This window comes from Scophthalmus maximus, chromosome 2 (genome assembly GCF_022379125.1).
Source record: "Scophthalmus maximus strain ysfricsl-2021 chromosome 2, ASM2237912v1, whole genome shotgun sequence".
In the NCBI taxonomy this organism is placed as follows: Eukaryota; Metazoa; Chordata; class Actinopteri; order Pleuronectiformes; family Scophthalmidae; genus Scophthalmus; species Scophthalmus maximus.
The window spans coordinates 19,242,957-19,262,624 of NC_061516.1; the positions used below are offsets into that span (position 1 = coordinate 19,242,957).

A 19,668-nucleotide genomic window follows, 5' to 3' on the forward strand; every position below is an offset into this window, starting at 1 on the left:
GGAGCCGATGGAGAGTAAGAGTAAAGTCTTTGTCTGCCTCCACACAATCTGCATCGCTAGAGTATGTAGTGTCCCTTCAGTTCAAGAACCATCGAGGAGAAGACCCACTGAGGCTGTTCTTTCACCTTCAATTAACCAGAAGGGTGAATTAAGACCATATTCCCCTTTGGCAGCTCGGCCAAAGGCCTCTGGAGGAGCAGGGGATGAAGGAGCAGATAAATTATTTGAAGCACACTCTGAAAAAAGAGTCAGACCCTGAACAACCTAAGACTGAGAAATGAGGGTAAGGGAGAGAGGCGGCGGGGAAAAGTACAGTACAGTAGGTAGACGAGATACCGCAGGAGGAGAAAAAGAGAGAAGAGAGAGGTGGAGGAGAAGAGATCGGAGCTTGCAGAAGAGAATCCTCTTACTTCTGCAACAGCTGGTTCTCCGTACGCCTCAGCTCATTTGAAAAGAAGTGGGAATCTGAATAATAAGAGACTGGATCATTTCCACAGCAACACAGAACCCAACAATGCCGTGATCTGTCCCCTCAATACTCCCCCAAACTTCCCCACCATGTTTTTGGCGTTCCAAGCAGAGCAAAGGTGTTGGCTGTAGTGGGGACATGACTAGGCAGAATCTCCAAAATCAGCACAAATTGGCACTTTGTGTTCTAGTGGGTTTCTCTAACAGTAAAACTCATTTGACTTCACATATACGTTGCTATAAGTATTTAATCCATCTGAATACAACGGATTTTGAGAAAAATGTTGATATTACTGTGATTATTGATGCCTCGGACGGCAGCGTGTGTACTGGACATGTTTCAAGGCGCAATGTGTCTGTGGCATCGCCATCCATCTCTGTCAGCCAAACAACCAGTCCCTCAACCACTTGAATGGGAAGTATGATCCCTTAATGAAACACTGAGGCGTATTGACTTGCTGGCTGACAATATGGAAGTCTTTCCATTACGAGCAGTCCAGGAGGCACTCACAGGCACCTGAGGATTCAGCCAGAGATAAGTGGTGTTGATGTCAAAGGAGCCGCGAGGAGGTAAACGCGTGCTCAACCCCCACAACCACAAAACACACACGCTCGCTCGCACGCACGCACGCACATATGCCTTTCCGCGTCACCTGCTTGCCCTTTATCTCCCAGCTCTGTTTCGAGAGACCAGAAAGTCTCTAAAGGTGTCATCTGATTGAGGCTCATCCTGCTGTTAGTAATTCAAACTCCCCGGAGAGTTTAGGGTTAAACACACTGAATAGCGAGAACTGACTTTGCTTGAACCAAGACGCCCCTGGGGTTGATCATTTCCTGAGCATGATGTCTACAAACGCAAATACTCACTCCATTTAGAAAATAGTATTTTCCAACAAATACATATATTTCTTTTCTGCCATTATATCTGATGACTTTCTTTCTGGGAATATTGAAAAATGTTCAAAAAACAACATTAGCGTGAATCGTAAGAGCATAAAAAATGAACAGGTCGGCATTTGTACAAATTTTAACTGACCTCCAACTGTAGCCAAACTGTTGTGGGCAGAGGAAATGGTCAATTGCACCCCACCACAGTTTGAGTGATTACCGCTCACATCTAAGTCGCTTGCTCTTTCAAATTTACCCTCCAAATAAATTAGTGTAAATAATCTGATTCGAGTCCGTTTATAACTCGTCCAATCATCTGCGCGCTTGTGTTGCCCAACTCCACTTCATTGTAGAGATGCCAAAGTCTTCCCAAATCTTAGCAATGACTTTGTCGAGAATGTGTTATCATAACCAATACAAAGAATGGATGAAATAATAACAATGAGACCCACGTGACAATTAAGCATCATTAAATCATCAATCAAGTTTTTTCCTACTTTTGAAGTTTCATGTGAACTCCACCTCCTGTTCATAACATGGACTTAATTTAACTCTCATCTTGCATAATACTTCATGCTCAGAGGCTCCTGTATATTCCAGGATGACAACTCCTGTTGTTAGCTCCTGTCATTCCTCAGAGATTGGTAACATTTGCCATGCAGTGGCGTACAGCGCAGGAGCTCGTTATTGAAAATAATTAGCGATACCAAACACGGAGGTGTCTGATGTTTTCACTGCTGTTGTTCTATTCCCAGTATAGTCAGAGGGATTCGATTTTCACCTTTATCTCAACCACAACAAACCTTTGTCCAAAAACGTAGCAAATTTCTAAGCTAATAAAATGACTTTAATCCATATTCCTGAATTAAAATGTTCTGTTCGGTGAAAAATAATAAATCCATTGATTCAACTTTTGGCCAATGGTTTAAAAGCAAGTCCCCAAAAAGAAAGTAATGCTTTCCCTCAAGCATAAATATTAGGCCCACTGCTATTTGCTGTATCCATAAATAATATTTATTTTCCAATTCAGAACTGCTACGTCAGTGGCGATACGATCTTGTATACCACTGAATCAAGTGACTGCCAAACCATTTTTTTGCCATAGTCATGATCAAACTCACAAAATCACATAATTAATCTTCATCATGCGAGGCAATGCAATGATTATCATCATTCCTCCCCTCCTTATCATCAAAAACATAGAAAGACCAGCTGATAGAAGAGGGTGTACATCCTGCATATACACACATGTTCACATGTGCATACACACACACACACACAAGCGTAATCAGTCGCTGCCAAAAAAAATCAGTATGTCCACATCTGACGGGGGAAATTACCAATTCAATTTCCATAGAGATGAGCCACGAGTTACTTCCAGCTCCTCTGCCTATTTGAAGCTAATGAAGGCAGATTGAAGAGATGTTGGTTCTATCGAAACAAACGCCTTAAACACCTGCACATCAAGTGGCAAGTCTGTCCTCACAGCACTAAAATAGAAAAACATAATTTAAATATTCACAACCCTCTATGGACTCAGTGAATAAGCAAATTAATAATAAATCCAACTTTCCTCTGGAGGTCTAAGAGCATGGACGAGAGCAAGTAGGCTACTTTAAGTTAAATGGTGTAATTTGTTATCGGGCAGTGTTGATAAATTGGTGTTCTCTATTACAGTAATGTGTCCTTAGTCATGATCTGAGAAGGCTTCTCTTTCTGCTTGCCTCTTCGCTCACAGAATACTTGCAGGGTTTTCCAGTATTACAAAAGCTGTTATTTTATATTTTCGTACGTATATATATATTTTTGTAGGCTGCACAGCCAGAGTGGATTGCTGCTCATTCTGATACTTATCTACGTCATGCTATACCTCTTTTTTTAATTGATAAGCTTCCATTTTAAAATAGGAGCTTTTATCATAATAAAATCAAAGTTACATTTAAGTACAAGGTAAATAATTATGTTGTAGGTCTTGGAATCCATACCGATTTACCATTGTATTAGTCATACTTTTGCCCGTATGTGGCCATGCCTTCTGCATTAAATTTGATCCTATTAATGAAAAGATCCCAAAACTCAAATTTACTTGGCGAGCCCTGGGGGCACCCCGTGCTCAGTCACTAGACTGGAGGACTAAGTTGTAAACAGTGGATCGAATGTGGATGAGTTTAATGTCTGAAATCCCCAAAAATATTTTCATAAATTGCATCAGAAAATACATTTTGCGAAGAACATAATTCCTCCCAAAGTCATTCTTTTTCTCTTTTTTTTTAACATGAGCAAATGTTTATTTTCAAGCTTGTTTGAAATAAAAGCCTAGTTTCCTCTGCCACTGAGATACGAGCTAATTTAACATCACATGGGACATTAGACTCAAATCCTGTATTCAAATCCTGTGCTTTGCGCAACCATCCACGCCGACGTCCTCTGTTTGATCTAAGTGTAATTTAACGATGACATCTTTGCTCGACTGGGAGGAAAAAAATGACTATGTTTCTTCAAAAATGTATTTGGTTAAAGCAAATTAGAAAAGGTTTACTATGAGCCTGGTTTGCTCTTTGTTATCTGCATTGTGCCTATATTAATGAGGTAGAGGTAAACGAAAAAGGTCTTCTTTTTTTTTTGAAACTCTAACTCAATGTGTTCGGTGTATTTTGGCAGCACCAACGGCTGTATCTTGGACTCTTTGAGTCACTCAACTCAAAAATAATAACACTCTGGGCTGTAGCCATGTCTTTGTTGGCCTTGAGAGTCGGTGAGTCTGCCACAGCCAAAGATATTTCTGCCTAAAAAGCACTTGCTCCTGCATTTTTCAAATTAGATCAGGCAGCATAGACTGAACCGGTGCATTTCGTGATGGCCGTATAGTCTGCAGCTCAGGGTAAACTGTTCTGTCAGGTGTGACCTTCATGTCAAGGCAACTTGACCTCTCTGCACAGCGGTGGAGCAGTCATGTTATGAAATAACATGGAAGTGGACAGCGAAGGAGAAAAAAATCACTGGGGTTCTCGGTGCTTGGTGATGGTGGATAAACAAGGAAGAGGTAGCAAGGGAAGATATACTGAGAAATAAACACCGTTTCGCTCAAGTTTTCCGCATGATAACAGCAGGGTTTATAAATCAACAAAGACAAATATGAAAATGTCTCACCTGTGTATGATGCGCTTAGTGCGGAGGTAACCAAGAGCCAGGGCCAATTCACAGATGTAGAGTTTGACGGTGCTCTCCGAGAAGTGGACGTTCTGCTGCAGGTGGTAGCGCAGGTCTCCTCCCAGGAGCAGGTCCACCACCATAAACATGTCCTCTTCATCCTGGAAGGAATACCTGCAGGAGAAGGTGGGCACGGTAGACCAGAGGTGACGATGAAAGAGATTCGGGTGGATTTAGAGGGAGAAGAGACGCATGCGATCAGAATGGAGGGGGAGAAGACACACACCGAGAAATGAAAGTGGGAATAACAGTGATAATGGAGAGGGTGAGAAGGTAAATGTGGAGAGTTGGAAGTTGCAGGAGAAGAGACAGAGGAGGAGAAATGAGGGATGAAAATGAGAAGTGAGAGGGGAAGAAGCAGAAAGTGACAGGCAAAATTAATAATCCTGTATTCATTTATGATACAACAGCGAACAATAAGGATTTCCCAAAAATTTAAATAGCACCCTTTTCTTTTGAGAACCTGTGCTCGATGAATCATAAAAATATATATATATATATATATTTTTTTTTTTACGAAAAACTGATGTGTTTACCCATCAGCAATAAAAGAAGATGACAAGTGAAAATGTTAGCCTTGTGCTCCTCTGGCAAATCAGCCTTTAAAAGACAATAAATCAGACCTCAGTACAAAAGGTCTTGACGAGAACACAAGAAACAAAATTACCCTTCAGCGTTTCCACCCTATGATGTCTCAGAAACTCAATCTGAGGGAGCCTCCCTGGGTCTTTGAGGGCACAGACGCTACTCTGCTCTCCACAACTCGAGCCAAGCAGGAGAAATACACTCATCACACTCCCGAGCTCTGCAGCGGGAGCACCTGCAGTACATATCGGCTGATTCATGCCAGAGCGATTCTCATTATCATGTCTTTAAAGCTAACAAGTCGCGAAAATCCTGTCCATCTTGAACAGCAGTGGTAACGATGGTCAGGAGACAGCGGAGACAGGTAACGCTTTCGTATTAGAACACATTTTTGTCAGCTTATAAAGACACCTGCAATTTCACGGGATGTAGACTTTGTGGAAAGTGTGGAAAATACTTTTTTCAATCTGATTTATTTGTCTGCTTTCTCCCCCCCCCCCCCCGTTTTATTACTCGTGCCGAAGGCACAAAAGGTTAGGTTCCTTTGGCGACTCTAAATGTATTCATTTACTGATTCGTTTATTTATTCATTTATTTTAATGTAAGAACCACAGAAGTAATACTTTTAGAACCAGCGTGCGACATTCTTTATAATAACGATGTAATCTATGCAAATTACGAAGAAAGCTGGTTCCTATTTCCTTTTTCACAGCTCAAAGCAAACGAGGCCAGAAGACATAATCTCTGCTCCCTCTGATAATATTAATGGTCAACATACAGATTATCCTGTTGTTGTTTGAAGTGCACAGTATGGCTCCTATCCCATCAACACAGACGGTATGAAAATCATGAATTTTAGATCAATACCAAAGAAAGGAAATTGCACCTATACTGCCGTATACCGCCGTTGCTCCTATTAAAGATTCCTTTTGTCTATATGGTGTAAAGATTGGGAAAACATGAAGGAAAAAGCAACCGTCTGCTTTGGTGACTCCAACATGACTCCAAAGTTTACCTTTTCACAAAATGATTGTCTTTTTCATGTGCCCAATGGTACTTTTTAACAGTGTTTCAAGTACATAGTGTACTTGCATATGGTTCATTCTTCTACCAGTGTGTGAGTGATGTTATGTGGACAGTGCAACCTGGGGTCATCCATCTAGTCATCCATCAGTCAAGCACTGCCCTGCACAGCAAGCCTGTGTCAGCACGCAGCGCACTGTGTCGCCATTTTAAAGACGCTGTTGCACAAATAATCACTGACTTTACACGCTGAGCATCCTGCTGGGGCCATGCTACACCCCCGCTCTCTAAACGACGAGCTAATTACTTTCTCTCCCACTAGAAGCTTATTTATGCAAAAATCATGTGAAATAAATTGCGCCAGCCAAGAGTTCCTGGCTCGCCTCGAGCGTTGCTCTGTGTACTGTGTGCAACACAACGTCCTACATATGCAACTTCAGATCTCCCATTAGTTTGGGGAACATTACCTCCCTTCCAAAGTCTTTCAGTAGGTTCTTAATGAAAAGAAAGAAGTGTACCACTTCTGAGATGGTTCTGTGTTGATGAGGGTTCTCTACCTGCACATCTTTCTAAGGGTCATCGTCTTGGCTCAAAGTCATGGCCTAATGACCGAGGGTAGTTTATTTAATTTTTTTTGCCACCTAGGTGAACTCCGTTCCTCAGGGCCCTTCTCCAATAAACCGGTGTTGGTGCTTTTTTCTGCGCTGGATGGATGCGGATTGATTGAGCTGACTCCAAACTGTCTGCCGAGGCTCAGATAATGCTGAGACCACTTAACACCTGATTGCCTCGGAGCGTGGAAAGACTATCTGTGAGGTGCCCGTCCTGAAGATGCCCTTAGTGCCAATGTCACAGAAGAGCAGCATGGAGATCACGCCGGTCAGGCCTCACACACTACCGCCCTCCTTCCCCCTCAACTCCACATTTCGTTAAAAAAACATCCAGGAATGATTATTTTGCAGCTATGAAACAAATTGCACCGACAGCAATCCCATCACATTCTGCCCATTTAGATGTTATGATACAGTACAGCATCAGCTGCAAATCCGAGAGTTACTCAGATGAGCAGCAGTCATACCTGCAGACACCAGCATTCTCCAAAGACTTTTGACGGTTTGACGGCGTATGAGTGGGGAAACAGGACGATACAAACTTGTTTTGTTCTGCAAAGATTTTAAAGTGTGCCGGGCACAGTTGAAGGAGAAGGTTTGAGATCAGTATTAATCCCTGAATTTAAAGCAGAAAATGGACAACTTTTTAGCAAAAGATGTCGAAATGGAAAGGACCTACTGTGTCATCCTTGATGATTAATTACTGAATGCCAGACAAAGATATTTCACTCATGCAAAATTAAAAGCACGAAAGAAACAAAAACCAACTGTTCAACACGAGTGCTGACAACATTACTTAAAAGAAAAAACATTCTGAGAAGAGCGGACGTCATGGGGAGTCTACACAGCTTTGAATCTGGAAAAATATCAAAGCTCCAGCCGCTGCCGTTAGATGCACGGGAGTGATAACTGAAGCGACAGAGTGGATCAGTCAATTTTCCACAGTGCTCCTGATCGGGCTCTACGTGCACATGAAGGACGACTCAATCACAAATGGGGACTTGAATTTGGAATCTGAAGGAATAAGTTGGATATTAAAAAATGCATCTACAGCCAATAGAGAAAATACAGGAATGCAAAAAGTGTCATGACCCAAAATATGATAACAAAATATAAAAGCTAAAAACTGTAAACCAAGACCAGGAAAAGATGCTTTTCAGTGGTTAAAGATGTGACCTAAAGAGCCGTCTGTGTTTACTGGATGGACTCCATGTTCCCCCGACTCTATTAATCTTTTGATATTGTGTCTTAGTCGCTCATGTTCTCTCTTCTCCCAGGCCTGACGCTCTCTTTCTACTTCAGTCTACAGAGTAAATACCTCTCTCACACGGCCAACAGCTCACAGTTAGTTAAGGTGGTAAAGAATCCAAGGAGCTGCTGTCACAAGCGTTTAGGAGACACAAACTCGACTGTAAATGCTCTTTTCTTCTTGGCAGAAGAAACACTGGCCTTTTTTTTTCTCCAGGAAAACAGCCGTTTATTTATATTGTTGAATTTTCTAGACTTCAAATTTCAACTTGATTATGTTTAACTTCATCCTTAAATATAATCACATGCTCTCTCTTTCATAATTATTCACTAGAGCTGTGTTGAGCTGAGCTGAATCATTGGTATGTGTTCGTGGAATATTTGAGTTGACTGGTTTCTGTTAAAATAAAGCATAACAAAATACAATTTGTGTAGATACCAGGGACTCAATTTGAGATTGGAGCCAAAAATACTTGATTAGGACAAACTTCAGCTTTACTTTGTCTATTTTCATAAGTTAAAATCTTCTTATTTTTTGTGAATTTCCATAATATATATAAATAAATATTTGTTGCTCTGGTACGTCCGGACTTTTGCCAAGTGGCTGTTGTTCTGAGACGCAACAATTTGTATGAGGTTCCTGTGACAACAACAGAGAGCAACCCTAGCCCTAAAAACAAAACAAAAATCAGGATGCCCCAAAAATATACATTAATATGAAAATGCAATGTTATATGATTTTAACATGGACGACTTTTCGCAGCTCGGGTGAGGAGGTTGGGTTGATGAGAGAGACGTAAAGTCCATCAAGTCAGTTGATGGTACACTCAGGACCTCGGTGAAACCAGTTTAATCGAGTAGAAAACTAGCTCTCGTGCTCGGCTGAGGCTCCCATGTTTTCTGTCCCGTAAGTCTTTTCGTTCACAAAGCCGAGGTGGTCAAATCTGAGGACCCCAGCCGTCATGGAGTGAGTGAACAGGACTAAATGACTCACTGCAATCTCTCACATGGTTGGGCAGGAACGAAGCTGCTGTAAAGAGGGGTCGACAGCCCGGTATGGTCGTACACACACAGTGAGGCACATACAGTTCAATCTAATGACTGTAAGACGGGTAGCCACCGCGACATACTTACTGCCACCCAGCACCAGACACAGGCCGTACACACCGACATGAACAAAGGAAAAAAACATGGAGAATATCGTTGTGATTTCCATTCTCTAGACAAATACACAACAATACACACAATTTTTTTGATGATCTGCATAAGTGCACATTATTGCACTTAATAACCATTTCTTGTTCTATACACACAGTATGTGAGGTAATATCAACAACATCCCTCAAGGGGCTGATAGGTGCTAATAGAGATTTCTATGCCATGCTATTTCAGTAATATCTCCACTTCACCTGGAGTGTAAATTGTTCTATGACAAGAAAATATACAATAAGACCTTTTTCTTATTCTCTCAGTCTCTCTCTCTCTCTCTTGCTACTGGCGACATTGTACTGAGAACGTGCATGAATATGAATGAAGTCTCCGCTGGCCTGCTGCCACTGCTGTCAAAATGAATTAGCCACGGTACTCATTAAGTTATTCGTCACAGGTACGCGCCGGGTCGCAAAAGTTAGCCAATTTAGCGATAATGTGATATTGTGTATGACTAACATGATTTTTTCTGTTAAGCCTATTTCATATTGTCACCTATAGTTGAAATTATATATGAAAAAAAAAAATGAGCAAACATTTGAGAACTCACACTCCTCAGAGATATAAATATAAATTGTGGCATCGCAGTTATGAGCAGCTGTGGCCAACTGATTCGATTCACACTTTGTTTGGAGTATTCACTTTTCTTGGAACACACTTACTGATTAAGAATTAAGGGGACGACAATCCGGATGACAGCATAGTTAGTGGTGCCATGTAAGTTTTCACAGCTGCGATATGGACACGTGAATGTAAAATGAATGAAAAACATGCAAGCTTTTGATATGATTGCTGATGTTTTACATGACTAGTAGCAGTATGCATGATGTTTAGTGACCTTTATAACAAATACATAAAATGATCCAAGAAAAAAATAATAATGATATAAACATTGGTATTTTGCAGCCGAAGACTGAACAGAAAGTTTTTTGAGCCGCCATTAGCAGCTGTTAACTCGATACCTCAGCTCTCTTTGGTGGAGGGTGGAGAACAGAATTCAGACTGCAGATTAGCACCTGTACATTATGTTGAGATGGTGCAGACTTCTCATTAGGCTTCCTGGCATCAAGCCTGTGTTTTCACCAGCTTGCTTTTTATCTCTTGCCCTCTTGTTGTCTCTCTCTCTCTTATTCTTTCTCTTTCTCTCCCTCTGCTTCTCTCTCTCTCTCATATATGCTCCTTCTGTTTTTCTTTTGGTGTCTGTCTCTGCTCCGACACACGTGCATTTCAATGTGACCTCTTGTTGGCCTCCAGGCAGTCAGTCTGATGGGAGCACATCCTGTGCATGGAGCTTTTAGAGGCAGAGGGAGGCACCCCGGGGCCACTTCAGTAATGGAGGTGTCCAAACCCCTCAGGGGGCTCAGAGGCTAATGGCAGGGTGTCCTTTCTAAAAAGACCTACAGTGTAGTTTCCCTCTTTCAAAAGGGAGCAGTTATGATATGTGAAGCCACAAAGCGGAACCTGTAATTTACACAGAAACTGCAATTTTCAAATTCCATGAGATTTCTGTTTCTTACTGAAGTAAAATAAAAAAAGAAGATCAGGAAGATTAAATCAAGATATACTCCATACTGCAATATACACTTAAACAGTTTTTACCGTACAGTATGTCGGTAATATGCATAGATGTAATTTTCATTAATCAACATCTATCTATTGAATGCCCATAGAATGGCTTAACCAAACTTTGCTGTTTAGCTCAGTGGTTAGACATACATTCTACCCACTACCCACACACACTCATCTGACAACAGTTCCGTGCTGAAACGAACACGCCCCGGCCAACTGCTCAGTGTGACATGTTGGTTTGATGCCGACAACCTTCTGACCTCCCTCCACCCCATCGCCCCACACCTCCACATGACTGACAGCTCCCATCAGTCTGTCTAATGCTGCCTGAGAACACATGCATGGATGCACTATCATGCAAAAAGAAATACACAAATCCCTTTCAAAATAGCACACAGGAATTGAATATATGCATAAGGTAAATGTAACACTAAAATTCCACTCGCAGTTAGCTTTGCGCTTACATTTTTACTTCCACAAATTGTAACATTTATGCTCAGTGACGTTATCTAATCAGGATATTTTGCAATTTTTCTTACAACTGTCTTTTCTATGATCTTCCATTTCATCAGGTTACTTCATCAGGCCTAATATTTAACGTGCTGCTTTCTAGGGTTCAGCAATGCCAGCAGCGTTAATCAGGATGTGCACATTTAGCAAATGCACAAGGATACAGTTTGTACCTCATAGGTACGAGCAGATCACACTCTTGCTGACTTACAGTACTGGATTTAATATAGCCTTACCTAACAGTAAATAGACCATATGATACAACTTATCCGGTCCACTAGACCTTTTATATTAGGATGCTTGGGGGAACACTCATCATTGCTTTCTTGGAATATTATGTCATCACTGTTTGGCTTTCTAAAGGGGGGAAATAAACATGCACATGAATGAGGAGTTACACTGAAAGATGTCTGCATAGACATGGAATGCATTAGTAAGATTACATAATAACTGAACAGAAAAGGGTCTCCCTAAAGCAAGTGAAGCTTTTACTGCACAATATTTCAGATGTTTTTGTTGATGTACTTCTTTTTCTTTTGACAGTTACAGTTACAATGATTTTTTTCTCTCCCCACAATAGCATGTTACATCATAGCTGCATTTTTTTCTAGAGGTGGAGGAAACATGGGATAATATCATGGTAAACTGTTTTGTTGTGGTTCAGTTGAGAAATCTTCATTTCAAGCTCAAGTTTCTAGTGAAATTGAAGAAATGACAAATTTGAGGAGCACTCCACAGATTGAATTGGGGTTCTCAAATACATTTAGTTATTGTAAGAAAATGCAATTAAATTGTTGTTTTACATCCTAACTGTTTCACCAGATGCCATTAAAAATAACATCTCCGGGATATAAAAACGAGCCGACAACTAAACGTCTTTTGCTTGTGTGGGATATTACAACTGTTTTCCCTCTGCTCGATGTCCCCACGGCCTGCTCTCAACACGTCCATTACACCAAACAGCAAGCAGGTGGTTTTTTAAGAAGTTCCTCCTCTCGGAAAATGTCCTCCATCAACATACAATTCAACGGCAAAATCTGCAGTTCAGCTGAACACAGCTTCATCCGATGCTGGCTGCCATCTTCCCCCCCCATCTCCGACTCCGTCTCTGAAACAGTGTGAGTCGATCCCTGCATGGCCCTTTTTGTCCAAGCAGTGCAGCGCCAATAAGGGCTCTCCTTACACAGTGGGACTTTGTGCCGTACAGGCACAACGGGCTGCACCACCAGCGCCGGCACGTCAATACACTGACCGTATCATGCCAGAGGTTAAGATCTTTCAAAATCAGTATTCCCGGAAATATAACTTGTTGATAGGTTTTTTTGGACAAGTCCGCAGTTGCTTAGCTGCACACCGTGGTCAGGCAGACTCCTGAGGTCATGCCCAGTAGCAAAGAGAGCAAGAGGAGAAAAAAGACATAGTGAAGCAGGTGGACGAGGAAGGACAAAAAGTAAGAAGACAGAAGATGAAGAAGAGGGCATTGGAAAGAGGACAGGGGAGGAAATAATTAAAAAGCCAGATTTTCTGCATTTATAACCGGCTCAGTGCAGTTCATATGCCCACAGGAAGATCCCCCCCCGCCTCTGACCTTGAACGCTTACCTCAGGACACTCATAACTTACGCCAACTCAACACGGCGAGGGAGACAAAAAGAGAGAGAGAGAGAGTGGGCGAGTGGGCACCGCGCTGACCCAAGCACATCCAACGAGGAAATCACCCCCACCCGGAGGGGGTTATGCTGCCAAAAGCTTTTTTCTTTCTGTCCAACACAGCATGCAATCAGGCAAGAAAGCAAGCACTGGCATTGTTTGTCTGATGAGTCTGTATGCTGCACTTCTCTCCACTCTGTTGTTTTCCTTCCCTATGTCTCTTATTCATCCCCACCGTGGGAGGATTTAGTTTTGTTTCCCTCAATTAGTAGTTAAAAGACGGCTACTGATTCTGCCTCAGTAGGGCTTTCAGACGCACGGAGGAGGAAAATGGAAGGAAAGGGAACAAGGTGAACAGAGGATAAAAAAGTGGGGCAGAAAACTAAGGGTAGAGAAGTTAAACAAAAACACTCCATGGGGAGCATTGTCAAGCCAAATTATTTTATACAATTCTTCATATGTGCAGTGTTTTTATAGCCAAATTTCAAAAGGGAACTCGTAAAACTAAAGGAGGAATAATACATCATGCTATTAAATAAACCAATAAAAATGTCGGCATATTTATATATTTAAAAACTGGACTGTGAGGAATGTAGATGTTATTCTTCATCTTCGAACAGACATCCCCTTCTCTCTGTTGCTCTGCGTGGCCGAACAACAGCGCTTCTTCATCTGCATAGTGGCACTTCTTATTACGAATTAATGGCGCCTTTTAGTTGGAAAATTTAAAAGTTTGTCATATACAAGGCATCTCTGGTGCTCGGTAAGCCGGGGCCTTCAAATTATGATGACTGATTTGCTTAAAAACAAAAAATGTGAGTCATCACAGATTATTACTCCCCCCCCCACCCGTGCTTCACGTACGTGGTGAGACGTATGTGAAGCTGCCGAGAGCGGAGAGTCGAGTCCATAAGAGTCGAGCTCGGATCAGTGAGCAAACTAGATTTCCCTTTTAGCAACTTCGAAGGGTGAGATGATGTGGATGGAGACTTGTGAGCGTTCTTCAGTGGTCAACACCTTTATGATGTTTTCATCTGCAGACTCAAATCAAGACTGTGTGTGAGAGTCTTTTTTGAATTGGCGACGCTCTTCCTGTGCGTCTATGCACAAACTGGTTTCACGGACATGGTACGATCACAAATCAAATCAAATGGTTGACAGAAAAAAAAAAACAATCAAATGCCTGTTATGGCTGATGGTTACAACCAATGTGAAACACAGGCCCACACATCGCTGAAGTGGAAATCATTTTACACGGGAAACATTTTGCAGACTCTTACCAGAAGTTGACCAGGAACGGATGCTCAAGGTTCTGCATGATCTGCAGCTCTTTCAGGACATTCCTCACTTCGTTCCGCTCCACACATTTCAGCTTGTTCATGTACTTCATGGCGTACATCTTCTTGGTGTCCTTCTTCTGCACAATGCAGACCTGGTAGGATCACAGGAAGATAAATATTTTTCATCTCTATTGTTAAAAACAACCTTGACATTTTCTTGTGTATTGCTAATGCTTCAGTACTTTCAAGCTAGTAAAAAAAAAAAAGGTCATATCTTGCCTTCTGCAATCATATCATCCATACAAACAGTGGCCTAATCATCGCTGCCAGTACGAGCAACATGCTCAATGCTCAAATATGATAAATGTCAACATGACACATTTTTTCAAAATGTGGCCAGATGCATCATATTCCTTTGGTTCTCATATACTAATAATTGTTTCTGTAGGACACTTTTCAAGCTGGGAAGACAAAGCATAGATGTGCTACTTTTAAAAGTGGTGAAATGTATCGTTTCACCACGCTTCTTAAAATATAATTCCGATATTCGCTTTGACTTATTGAAAACCAATGTACTTTTGCAAAAATGTTGCTGCACACTAGTGCGTTTTCCATCATTCTGCTGTGTTTGTCGAACACGTTAATGTGTGATGACACATGGACACACCCACACAAGCGTTAGCAACATCACTGCAAGAACTAGACATGTTGTCCAATCGAACAAGGCCGGAAGGAAAACTTCAGGATTTCTCGTTAAATCTTCACAATCGTGGAATTTAATCCTCACTTAAGATGTTAAACTTTTCACACCGCCATGTTTTGCACTTGAGGGATGGGAAACATCATGTACACACTCATTAGGATTAGCTAATGGTGCGTGTCAGCAGGGAATGTAGACGTTTCTTGCAAAATTGCACGTGAGTGCTTTCAAAGAGCAGTTGAACTTCAGTGGGAATTAAAAAAAAATTTAAAAAAATAAAAAATGGATGGCTGGTGTGATGCAGGAGAATCCGGACAAGCTGTCAGTGTGTGTATACGTAAAGGTGCATGATTAACCCCCTTTTTTGACAACGTGTCTGACAATAGTCAGTATTTTCAATATGCAGCAGCATAATAACCCATATTTATTTGTGGTCGTGCTTGTCTTTGCTACAAGCGCCAATAAGCCAGTGATTACTGTTATCTAAGAGAGTGATCTGTGGACCAGCTGGCCCAGTTAATCAGCCAAACCCTGATCACATCACTCTTCCCATCGAACAGCTTGCCATTGACTGTGATTAGACTGCTTATCTGTTGCTGGACAGTATTGTTGCCACTCGTGGGTTTGTATTGCATGCATTGCATGTGCGTGCGAGTGTGCACGCGCGTCGCTATATGTGCTTACATGTGCCGTAATTGCTGATGTGATTTGCTCTGCACTGTATAGCTTAACGGCCGGAGGAGACATGACGGCTATCGCCTCAGATTTGTTTCCACGCAGCTGCTTGTTGGTGTTGAGCGAATTAAACCTGAATGCCTCACTGGACTGTATATGATAATGCTGTACTGTGAGAGCGGGGACATGGCGTTTTATTTGTAATGGCTTGTGCCTTATGATACGAGGCAAGGAAGTTGAAACAAGAAGTCGATCACCAGGAAAATTACTGGCGGGTTTTGGAGTGTTTGTGTGCCTTTCATTTGTCCTCTGTTGTGACCAGTTTGTGTAATTTGTTGGTTTTCATTTTATTCCTTTTAGTAAAACAAACTAGTTTCTCCTGCTGGATATAATAAACTTACTGTATCTATGAAACTAAAACAAACTAGACCAACTTAATTTATATCTGAGTAAAATGGGTAACATCTTATCACCTCGACAGACTGAGCAGAAAAGAACTTGGCAAACACGGGACTTACCTTTCCGAAGCTTCCTTTTCCTATTGCCCTCAAGATCTGGAAGTGGTCGAAATTGACTGCGGGGAAAAAGGAGAAGAATATCACAGTTAACTTATGTGAAATACAAAACAGAAATTTGCACCTGAAATCTGAAATGAAAATCATTTCTCCCCCACGAGGAGAAACAACTTTAAACGGTAGATACTCCATCACATTGGCTGCAGCTTTGAATACAAAAACTGTGCATGCTCGCCTCTGAACAACTTGTTACAGATATGTTGTAGATATGAACTTATATAGACTACATATGGCATTTTCCATCCCTTTTTAAAATGAAAATCAGGTTATTGAAAGATTAGAAATAGAAAGAGACGGAGGTACAGTAACAGTAGGTTCACTGTGACATTTTGGCATTTGAGCTCATTGAACTCATTGACATGTCAAGGTGAAGCAGATGGAGGTCTCCGGGGCAACCACGGGTCACTGACATTATATAGCAGAGAACTGAAGTAAGCCTCAGCACAAAGACATCTTTTTATGAGCTCTGCATGTTTTTTTTCCTTCTCTCGTCAGAACAAAAGGCTGTTTTTAACCGCTTAGTATCTTCCCTTGCCTTTTATATCATTCTCTCCTTCTAACACTTGTCTCACTCGTTTCTGTCTCACTCACACACAAAGGCAAGCTAAACCAGAGCAGGAATCTCCTTATCTCACATCACGTCTGCATCTATCAGTAACACTTATCGCCAATTGGAGCCGGATGGGGGATGTTTGTTTCTTGCTGCCATGACAACCAGGACAGACGTTTTTTTTCCCTCTCCGCCGTTTCCCTGAGGATGGAACAGCTGCTGCCCACTCCCTGCAGTCATCTGACCACATTCAAATATGTTTGTGAAGCATTCCATCTTATGCTCGAAAAGAACACGCAAATATAGTGCTGACTTAAAGCAATACCTGCATCTTGCAGACACGCACGCACGCACGCACGCACGCACACACACACACACACACACACACACACACACACACACACACACACACACACACACACACACACACACACACACACACACACACACACACACACACACACACACACACACACACACACACACACACACACAACACAACACACACACACACACACACACACACACACACACACACTCCGCCTGCAGTCACTAGATCTATTGGATGTGACAGCCAATGTTATGCTCTGTTAGTCACGTATCACTGGCACTTCCTCCTCTCACACTATCTGTGTTTGAGTGTTTACACAGTCTTCCCTGATATGGGGCCATATGATGTGTGCTTTATAAAACATCCACACGCACGCACGCTCGTGCCAGTGTATATTCTCAAGATATACACAGGAACGCACTTCAGATAAACATGGTCATTTTCCTTCTGAGCGACTTGGAGATTCTGCTCGGATGGGTTTTTTCAGAGAGACAGCTGTGGTCGTGGACGAGAGGGCCGAGCTCTGCGGTCGCAGAAGTGGGAGAGAGAGAGAGAGAGAGAGAGAGAAAGTGTAAGAGAGGGAGGGAGCGAGATGGAGATCATCATAAATTCACCAGGGGAAATTTGAATGGTTCAATGTTCGGCCCGTAGCGATGGACACGCCAGTAACAGACTGTGCGATGATGGAAATCTGCACAAGTGGAATTGACACATTGACAGCCTTTCTGTGGCTAAACTAACTCAGGAAATCATCTGCCCGAGGAGCTCATCAGCTAGTCAATTTGAATTTGACTGACACATGCTAATCAGTCTGGAATGAAGTAAATCTTGTTCGGTGCGAGTCTCTCACACTCCCTGTATGACTGTCCATGTCCTTCCTCCCTCTGCCTGCCAGAAGCTGTCTTTATCTCCTTTATCTCCGAGAATGTCCCTACTAATTTGGCAAAATCTGAAAGTGCATCTTTTCTTCTTGTTTTTTCCGCTCCGTTTACCCTCACAGCACTCAAATACACCAAACTGGTTCTTTTTTTTTTATTACCTCACATGGCAACATGTTTACTCATGTGCAGTGATGCATTTTGGCTGCATCCCCCGAAGATGTCCACACGAGCCTTCGCAGTAAAAGGGCAGATGACATACTTCACTTCACGCACAACCACACAGCTAGTCAGGCAGAACTTTCTCATTTGAGTTGAAGCCGGTGTTTTGACATTCTGAAATTGACCTTTTGAGGAAAAGGTTTGCAGAGTGGATAAACAAGAAAACACCAGCTGCAAGTTTCCATCCAGAAGAGAAAAAGTCTTTCAGCCCTACTGGTTCCTGCCAAAGATCTTTAAAATAAACAGGTCACAAATAATAGGGCAGTGTAGTTTTCAGATAATGGTACTCAAACAGAATACAATTATGAATTTGCTGGGGACCAATTGCAGGAGTGGATTAATACACATTTGGTTCTCTAGTGAGAATTCACAGCAGCTGAAAGGTGTAGGTGGGTCTGACTTGAAAGAAAGTGTGTTTATGTTGAAACCAATGAAGGAACGTGTAACCTAGTCTTTGGATACACTGTAAGTATTATTGTTGTTCTTTAAATCGGATTTCATGACAGAAAAGAGATATTAACATTAACTTGTATACATATTCATTTTGTCATCCAACCTCATCTTCGTCTTCTCCTTCCCACCTCTCGCAAAGAAAGCCGGCGAATTCCTGAATGAGCCACCAGTGTGGGAACAACAGCGTTCATGCTGTTGCTCTGACAGCTGAAGCACAACCCATGGGTCCATGTGCCACTGCAATGTGAATAAAGTCTGATCAGCAGTTAATGGGGCCTATCCATTAACCGGTCGGGAGTCTCCCGGTTACGTGAAGTAGTGTATGCGGCACACAAGGGACACACATAATTCTCGGAGGAAATAAACATGTCTGGCCAGAGTTCACCTTCATGCACACATCTCTCTGTAAATCATCATACATGAGTTGAGTGTAAACTATAAAATATGCATCCGTCTCTACACTGACGTCAGCAAGGACGAACGTCTGTGAACAGATTCTGCATATCAATTCAGGAGCTACGCAGTGGGAACAGTGGCGAATTTTTTAAAATGCAACACTATGCAAAAACTTTACTTTGAAATTTAATCATTAGGTTTTTCTGCTGCATGTGCCCCTGTGTGAATACAGCAGGAAAACCTCTGAAAGATTCGCAGCGAGCGCGTCTGACTCGTACAATCTCGTTCGGCAAACTCCGAAAAGTAAGTTCAGAACCAAGTTTCTGGACATTTTCCAGAATTCGTGTCTGAAAACAGAGAAAAGATTGAACTGTGTTGTCCCTGAACACACGTGTTAAACACGTGTGAAATTTCTGCACATCATCATTTTTAACTATTTTTGCGTTGTACAGTAAAAGACACGCTGTGGTTGCAATTTCAATATTCTTTGTATCAAATATGTGAGAGAGACTTATATTTACAAACCTTTACCGTGCAACCACAACCTTAACTGAAAAGTCCAACCAAATCTGTAAATAATAAAAAATGTCCTTATCCGTACCACAAACATCAAAGAAAACATTTTTCAGGCTACAGTA

At 41.8% G+C, this 19,668-nt stretch overlaps 1 protein-coding gene across 2 annotated transcripts in view; it reads right to left on the reverse strand.

The window, feature by feature from the left end:
* stk32a (serine/threonine kinase 32A) overlaps positions 1-19,668 on the reverse strand; it is a 51,980-nt gene that overhangs the window by 29,141 nt on the left and 3,171 nt on the right. For both annotated transcript variants that reach the window (XM_035626443.2, XM_035626442.2), the window contains exons 3-5: positions 16,144-16,199; positions 14,251-14,402; positions 4,507-4,680 (exon numbers count right to left, since the gene is read on the reverse strand). In XM_035626443.2, the coding sequence (XP_035482336.2) occupies positions 4,507-4,680; positions 14,251-14,402; positions 16,144-16,199 (382 nt within the window). The remainder of the gene's footprint in view (positions 1-4,506; positions 4,681-14,250; positions 14,403-16,143; positions 16,200-19,668) is intronic.